Source organism: Brienomyrus brachyistius, chromosome 8, assembly GCF_023856365.1.
Source record: "Brienomyrus brachyistius isolate T26 chromosome 8, BBRACH_0.4, whole genome shotgun sequence".
NCBI lineage: Eukaryota > Metazoa > Chordata > Actinopteri > Osteoglossiformes > Mormyridae > Brienomyrus > Brienomyrus brachyistius.
This window is the reverse complement of record NC_064540.1, coordinates 1430793-1439382: the sequence shown is the minus strand read 5'-3', so window position 1 is coordinate 1439382 and position 8590 is coordinate 1430793. Positions and strand designations below refer to the sequence as shown.

General features: G+C 41.5%; 1 protein-coding gene across 2 annotated transcripts; it reads left to right on the top strand.

The window, feature by feature from the left end:
- The first annotated feature begins 284 nt into the window (after positions 1-284).
- Positions 285-6495, top strand: chmp4ba (charged multivesicular body protein 4Ba). Of its 2 annotated transcripts, none has more exons than XM_049022943.1 (5): positions 285-653; positions 3640-3817; positions 4282-4396; positions 4601-4718; positions 5235-6495. In XM_049022943.1, exons 1-5 carry the CDS (start codon positions 470-472, stop codon positions 5300-5302), a joined length of 663 nt encoding a protein of 220 aa, XP_048878900.1. In that variant the 5' UTR covers positions 285-469; the 3' UTR covers positions 5303-6495. The 2 variants fall into 2 exon arrangements, with proteins under 2 accessions (XP_048878900.1, XP_048878898.1); XM_049022941.1 differs by having other exon boundaries at positions 286-653; positions 5232-6495.
- The last annotated feature ends 2095 nt before the right edge of the window (positions 6496-8590 follow it).

Below are 8590 nucleotides of genomic sequence, written 5' to 3'. Positions count from 1 at the left end.
TATTTCTCACATAAAAAAAGTGGGCTTCATATTAATCTGAATCGCTTTTCAACAACTCGATTTGCGAATAAAAGAAGCACATTTTTCCATAATTAATCCTATATGTATACTACTAGCACATTCAGTACACCATTGCTTTCCCGGAACACATTATTTACTGTTGCGGTCTCAGAACAGTGCGCAGCCGCAGTTACGGCCGCAGTCGAAACGTTTCCAGCGTGCCGTACGTCCTGATGACGTATGTGGTCACAAGACCCAGATGAGTGCTGTTTGGCGTGACTCACGCCCAAGTGACGTGTGACGCAATCGGGCCTGTCGAGCAAGAGGAAGCAGAAATAATAACAACTGCGGGGGGATTGGGAAGAGGCCGCCCGAGTTCAGTGGAATATTTTTGACTTGGGTTTTGCTAGATATAACACATTATTAGAGTCGTTGTTTGGCCGTTTTCTGTTTTTTACTGAGTCATACGATGTCTTTGTTCGGAAAGTTGTTTGGCACCGGGGGGAAAGGGGGGAAATCACCGACCCCGCAAGAGGCGATTCAGAGACTCCGGGACACGGAGGAGATGTTGATGAAAAAACAGGAATTCCTCGAGAAAAAAATTGAACAGGAACTCCTCACCGCAAAGAAAAATGGTACCAAAAACAAACGAGGTGAGGCCCTACTGTGTAAAGGTTTATACAGTATGGTATATACGGAAATGGTAGGAAATAGTCAGGTCATTCGCTAAATAGCTGGTAAAGAACTGGAAGAGTTTCATAGTTGAGTGTTTTGCTCTGTTAGCCTAATATGTGTGTGTATATATACATATAAAAATATATATTATATAACTATACTACAGTGTACTTCTGCGTGGCAGTTCTCACCCGATTGTGGCCAATATAGTATTCGCGATCGCTATTTAAACCTTGTTTTAAAAGCGTGCCCGATGTGGTGTCTATGGGTGTCTGGCCACGAGTAAAAACAGGATGACTGCTGGAAAGCACATAGTCATGGTGCTGTTCGTTTGGCTGTAAAATAATCGCCAGCCCTCCTCATTCACTTGGGAAAGCCGTTCCTACGGCTACATGGAAAAGACTCGATTAAGTCGATCAAGTTAAAGGACTTTTAGTTTCGATTTAAATATAGTGAGATTTTTCTTGTTTTTGGGTGTCCACGACGACCGACTTGCCTGGCGGCGGATTGACGGAAGAAGTAATGTGTTCTGTTAACTAGTTAGCGCTGATTTAAATCGCCGTGGAAATTATAACCTGTCTCCAGTAATGTCAGACATATGAGGAAGTAAGTTTTGTCTGCATGTGGCACGCCCATAAGAGGACTGTTGCTGTCGGTCTCATGTGTCTTTTTGTGGGCGGTCGCAAAGCAGCTGATCTACAGGTAGCTACAAGATCCATTAGTGATGGCGTGTCGGTAAGATCATTCGATTGTTGGCTGCTGGCATAGAGTTACCGAGGAACAGTTGTGCCCCTTTGAATGGATACGCTGGAAACAGCACCTGACAAAGTAAAGGTGTATTTTCAAGTATGAAACTACAGCTGTAAGATACCCTTACAGTGTTGTGATAGAAGGCACGTGAAACCAGCATTGCAGTTCATGACAGGGTGTTAGTCATTCTGTTTGGTGTTCATCAATTACCTCTGTATGTGTTTGATTTTTGATGATGGGTGACTACAAATCCTATGCACTCTCTGGCCCTGTAGGAACAAGAAGGAAGCAGTGCAACAGCCTGGATATAATGTATTCTTACACACTGTGCCCAGTATTCACCACGTCTGAACCTTCACCACAATGTCAAGTAGGGCTGTAGACTGGAAGGTTTTGGTCACTGCTAAGTTTATTTTTATCGTTATAGAAATAGTCTGATGCACAGCGAAGACAGGTTAAGGATACAGTTTATAATCTTGTATGAATGAAATGTCATTTTATTATGATTAAGTAGAACAAATCCTTTTCGCTTGGGATAGACTCTGTGTTCAGTTGAGGATTTCATCAGTTTAGACTGTTCTGCTGGTTTGCAGTTACGTTGCTCGAATGAGTTTTTCTGCAATTTCAGTCACTGTAATAAAATCACTGTCATACTGGTCTCACTCTACATAGAAAATACATTGCAAGCTGTCCTTGATCTGCTTGACTCAGTTCAGGTTAATTCACCCTCGGCCGCCTGACTTCTGCATCTTAATCTCTACCGTGAGTCTGTTTGCAGCAGCACCTGGCTTACTTTTGCGTGCTACAGTTAGTCTCCTTGAGACACCATCCAGCAAGACGCTGGCACTAAAAATGGAACTTGGGATATGTTCTGTTGCATGGTTACGCCTGAATCCTGCGCTTCACTTTAAACCCGCAAGACATTTGGTCTCCGCACTCCTTTATTTTCTCACGTTAATCATTGTGTAGTTAATCATAGAAGCTGTATGAGTAACCCCCCACCACCCCCGGTTATATATAATTTCTGGATATACCAAGTAATCTGATTTTAAATCATATGTCTCTGGCTTGAATGAATGAATGTTATATTTATATATCGCTTGTATATCACCCACCTGGATAATGTGACAGCAGCCGTTCTAAATCGATACACTCACCACCTAGTAGGTGAGGTGGTGAAGGGGCAGGAGAGAACTCACCGATTCAATATAGGGGATTATTAGAAGACCAGATTTGAAAGGGCCACAGTGGGCAATCTTAGTTATTTATTTATTGATTGTTAGGTAGGACATTGGGGTACTGCCCCCACTTTTTTTGAAAAATTCCCAGAAATCTTTTGTGACCTCGGGGAATCAGAACCTCAGTTTTATGTCTCATCCAAAGGACAGTGCCAGTTTACAGCACAGTGTCCCTGTCACTGCTCTGGGGCACTGGGACACACACAAACCCCAGGATGGGCTTCTCTGTCGATGCACTGTGGCACTGGGCTTCCAGCAGCAACACAGCTTTCCTTGCTGGTCTCCCATTCAAGTACTACCAATAACCAAAGCTGCTTAACTCCAGGTTTATTGCCTAGTTTGATCTGCAGGTGGAATATTATTTCTGGATTATTTTTAATCTCCGAGATCATTTGATTACTGATTTTTGCTTTGCCTTGATAACCACAATAGTCAGCACAAGTGATATTGGTTATGTCTGCCAAACAAGGTATCTGTAAAGGAAGGAGTATTTTTATAAATACTCATGCATTATGCGTAACTACCCTTTTATATAATGCTGTAAGACGTGACGAGGATTTGGATGTTTCCAGGAAGGGCTGAGTTCAGGGAACTTGCTCCTTTACTCATCCATCAATAATCAAGTGGTACTTGTATAAACAAGGGTTGCTTTGTGCGTTTGTGAAAGCGATAGAACAGAAGCATTGGTTTGGCTCCAGTGGGTTTACATTTGGTTAATTTATTTAGCTAGCAATATGGTTTTTGTATGTTAGGTTTACCAATCTTCTATTGTCTGTGGATAGTGATATGATTACCCTAATTCAAGTCAACTGAAACTGGTTATTACACACCTGAAGTAACTGGAAGTTAACTGTAGTTTGGTGTCTGCAGGAATGATTCAAATGTAAATGCATACTGTAGTAGGTTATGGGACTAAACGGTTGTTTCCTTACTGCTATCATTTGTCCCGAACGTTCATCTGCTTTCTGCCATGCAGCTGCCTTGCAGGCCTTGAAGCGTAAGAAGCGGTACGAGAAGCAGCTGGCCCAGATCGACGGAACGCTGTCCACCATCGAGTTCCAGAGGGAGGCACTGGAGAACGCCAACACCAACACTGAAGTGCTCAAGAACATGGGCTTTGCTGCTAAGGCCATGAAGGCGGCCCATGAAAACATGTAATGAGCCCCGTATTTTAATATGCCTTTTAGTGGCTGCCTCACTTTAACATTTTGTCTGTAAAAGTACAATAATACAAGAATGAAAGTGCAATGGATGGTGCATGAAATTTTTTGTTCATAGTAGAATGCTGTAAATGGGCTTCTCTCAGATATGAGAAATGTGTGCTTCACATTTTTCAAATTGTCATATACAAACATTTGTGCTGGTTAGAGACTGTAATACTCAAGATAGGAGGCTGGCTCCTCTACCATTAAGCAAGGTCATTAACCAGAATTACATCAGTTAAGTATCCAGCCTTATAAATAGGTTAGACTGTATCGGAGGTATTGGTTTTGTAAGCTGCTTTGCAAACAACAAAGCAATAACGAAACTGCTGACGAACGGCGAACAGCTGCCTTAAAGAAAAACTGGATGCTTGGACACCAGGCCTGAAACTGATCTTGTTCTGCTGTGTTTCTAGGGACATAGACAAAGTGGACGACTTAATGCAGGAAATCACAGAGGGGCAGGAACTTGCACAGGAAATTTCAGATGCCATCTCAAAACCTGTAGGTTTTGGTGAAGAGTTTGATGAGGTGAGCATCCTGGAGGTGGAACTTCTGTCATTTTACTTGCCATCAGGCTCTAAAGAGCTTTGTATGTCCATATGAATTAATGTCGGTTTTGTTTTTATGTTGGTAGCAGACATTATGTATTCAGCACTGTATGTGTGTGTAAACCATTACATTGAAAACCTCTTTAATGTGAGGTACGTAACCTTCTGTTCTTGTTAATTCCAGGATGAACTCATGGCAGAATTGGAAGAGTTGGAACAAGAGGAATTAGACAAAAACCTGTTGGAAATTGGAGAGAACGTACCTCTACCAAATGTGCCGTCCACATTACCTGCCAGACCAGGTAAGAGCCACAGTAGTGAAAGTCTAAAAATAAGCCAAATTTGAGGTTCGTTGCAGACACTTACACTTGACTCGGTGTGTGTGGTTCTTATCTGGACTTTGACTCATGCAAAATAGCTGTTTTCAACAAATGCTTGACTTCTGTTGGATAGGTATGAGGGCAGTGCCTCTGTTTTCCTGGTGGTCTGCGTGCAAATATGTGGTCCACTTGTTCTGTAACAGTGCACTGCTTATAACGGCCCTTTAAACTTCCCTGTGGTCATGACCATAATGTACTGTACTCTAGGTTAATAGATCTGTTATAAAATGGTGTGACTTCTCAACTCTTTTCTAGTCTGTTTTTTAATTAAAATGATGTCCAGGGACGTCTGGATATACTTGTCTAATTTTAATGTTTTAGTGCACGTTGTGGGTTCTGGTGTTTTTGGGGAGGTGGTCCACAGCATGGGCAGTATTGGTGGCCCCTCATACTTCCTTGCGGTTGTGTCATTTTCTTTTGCCTCGTCCTTTTCAGCAGCAAAGAAAAAGGAAGAGGAAGACGAAGACGACATGAAGGACCTGGAGGCCTGGGCTGAGGCCATGTAGTCTGAGCTCTGACGTTGTCGTTCATCACCATCATCACCAACCCTAGTGGATGGCAAGAAAGGACTCTGGTTTAATTTGCTTGTTTTGTATTTGGAGGGAATGCTAAATAAATAAGAATATGCTCCGAAACCCATAGCTCTCTGTGTCAGCCCCAAGCAGTAAAGGGTGGAAACAGCTTATTTGTTGTAAAAAAAAAATGTCGATGATCATAAAGAAGGGCCACTACTCTGGAAACACCAAAAGGAGGATGCAGCTTTAGCACTTTTCTTTCCCCGTATCTTTGACCTACGTACTACTGTACATTCATAACGCTCAGCGGCTACCCCTGCTGTACACTCCTCTGCTGAAGTCCTTACTCTACTTGGCACGGTCTACGTCCGTAAGTCAAAGTGGTAGGAAAGTCAAAGATGCGTAATGAGGGCAGTAAGGGTTACTGAAGATGGCATCAACTGGCAGCCGTGTTCCATTGTGCGGATCGACTCGGTTTTCTGTTCCAACGTTGTGTGAACATGCGAATGGATTATCGCCAACAACGGCCGAATTGGAATGTAAATTTTCACGCAGCCGACCCCTTAAAATTTATCTGTTCATTTTAAAACATACATGGAAACTGGTTATGTTTTTGGAGAGAGATTATCTGGCTCTCCCCCTGCTTTCTTTCTTTGTGTGTTTCTATGTTTCCCTTATAATTATATATATATATAAAAATGAATAATGTAACACTAGGAAAAAAGACTATTTTAAATACTAGGGGAACTGACTGCCTGTTAGCTTATACTGAGTGAAAGATTTCGTGGTAAAAATTGGCAATTGGGTCTTGTGTTTGTTTATATAGAGAGTAAATGATTGTAATATTCCACACACAAATATACTGACAGAATAATGGTTATTTATGGCTATGGGGTTTTTTTGTGTTAACTTCCTTTAACATTTTGTAGCCTTTCCTGATATCAAAGCTGCTTGTTTTCTAATTGTATAATTTTCCCTTAAACTATGTAAAAATATGTATATTCTGATTGTAAAAGCAAAAAATGGCCACTTTACATTGACACTCCAGCGGAGTCTGTTGAATTTGTGTTCAGGGCTGAATGTTTCTCCAGCTTTATCTGTCTGACGGTTTCTCTGACTCGCCACCTTCTCACCACCTGCCCTTGTTCTTACGGTACGCCCGAATTAAACCTTTTGCCAAATAACTGTTCTGCTCACATCATGCTTTGACAGGAACAAAGTGCTCATCTCGGCCAGGACAAGGAGTGCGGAATGATCTCATGTCGCTTGGATACAAGCAGGGTCGTGTTACTTTGTTACTCTGTGAGACGGCAGTAGGAAATGGAGCCTTCTGTATCATCAGGGTTATCTGGCAAATCAATTTGGAGGACAGCATTAAATGTGATTGGCCCGTTTAGTATTTATTTATTTTACTATGTTAACATCTTTGCCACCTTTTACAAAGGATATTAAAATTTAAATATGTTGGCACTTTTCTTTATACAGATTATTACTGGTTTGCTTTAAGGGTTTGTTTTTTTTCCTGATGTGTGCTTTCGGTTAGCAAGGTGAGTGCAGCCTAAACTAGAGGTTTCCCTTACATTTTCATGACTGCAAACTGGTTTACAGTGTGCAGAATTCAATCTGGGGGGGGAGCGGAGGGGGGGTTGCTGATGATGGAGCTTGTCGCCCTGGGGGGTAGGGAGAAAATACAGGATGGGTGGCATCTGTAGTGCTGTTGGTGCATCGATTGGTGGGACAGGAAAAGTCAACTACTAATAGTATTATTGGTAATTGTGAAATGCTCTTAAATGGTATACCCCCAAACTGTAACAAACAGTGCTTTGTTCCACGTTTACATAAGTGTAGGTCCATTGGAATGCTGCTCTTTTCCCTCCATGGTGTAGGAGGGCCAGCCAACATACAGCACCCCTGGAGCAGGGGGTTAGGGGCCTTGCTCAAGGGCCCATGGACATGCGACTGTTCCGCTGATGCTGGGCCTTGAACGAGCGATGTTCTAATCGGGGGTAGAAACACACAGCCCACTGAGCCTCTCACCTCCCCGCTTTACATGCATGTCCTCTTCTGAGACGTTGAACGGAAGCTGAAACGCATGTGCATGCGGCAAGTTTGGATAAGCTTATCTAATTTGAATGTTTTAATGCATGTTGTCAGTTCTCATGTGTCGGCATTTATTTTAGTTCGTATGCAATATATGAGGCTATTTCCCAAATAGGCCTGAAAACCTACAATACTATGAAGTTTGATGTCAATCCATAAATGAGATGAGTCTTTCCTGTTATCCAGTAATATTTTTGCTTCATAATTATTGGATATACACAGGCCGTGAAGGTGATAGTAACCACAAAATGCTAATGATAGACAACAATGGGCCTTTCTTGGAGAGTATTTGTCCATTACGCTGTCATAGTATTTTGTATTCTTGAAATAACAACACATGATGAATATTGATGAATAGAATATGACTTGATTATTAAGAACCGGTACTGTATTGCACCTATCTTTACCAACAGGATGGTAAATAATACTAAATCTTTACAAAATCACATATAGGTTGTTAATGCTCCTCACCTCGCAAAATAACACAAAAATGTGCTAAGCATTTACTGTTGCTATCAAATTATTTACAAATGACTAGTCTAAACAGGGTGGACCACCAATGTTAGCAGGTTCTAACAGTGGACGTTTACCCTCACTGTCCAGCATGTGTCGCCACCTGTAACATGTGACCTGCACCAATATAATGATGTTTCACAACAATGATTTGTTTTTTCCAGATTTCCTTTCAATGTACAATGTTGAGGGAGGGACAAAACAAATAGTTTTGTATGTGTGTGGTTTCTTATCACAATCAATCATGATGACAAGCGGCAGAATCCTCTGTTCGGGTGGCTAGAGGAAGAATCACAACGGAAAAGGGACAGACAAAAGGAATTGTTTTATTTGTATTTGATTGAAAAGAAAGGAGCTGTAATTCATCATGCGATTCTTAGGGAAAACATTTTGGCGCAAAAACAAGTGATACTTTTATCAATTACGGCATCTGACAGAGACAGCCAAATATTTACCTGCATGTAAAGTGATAAAGGCAGAACTGGGTTTTTTTTTCGTCTGAACAAACTTTCTCCATAGCGAAGTCTAACAGAGTGGAACTTTTTTTTTTTTTTTTTAAAGGAAACAGGTTGAGAGATAGCTGAAGCTTTGCGTGGTGGTTTTCCGACCGGAAAAAAAAAGATATCACTTACTGATAATGTGGTGTTTTTGGAAGGTGAGGAAGTA

Coding starts and splice junctions, on each gene's coding strand:
- chmp4ba (XM_049022941.1), top strand. CDS start 470: ATGTCTTTGTTCGGAAAGTTGTTTGGCACCGGGGGGAAAGGGGGGAAA. Junction 3,818..4,281: donor AAGGCGGCCCATGAAAACAT/GTAATGAGCCCC, acceptor CTGTGTTTCTAG/GGACATAGACAAAGTGGACG. Junction 4,397..4,600: donor TTGGTGAAGAGTTTGATGAG/GTGAGCATCCTG, acceptor TGTTAATTCCAG/GATGAACTCATGGCAGAATT.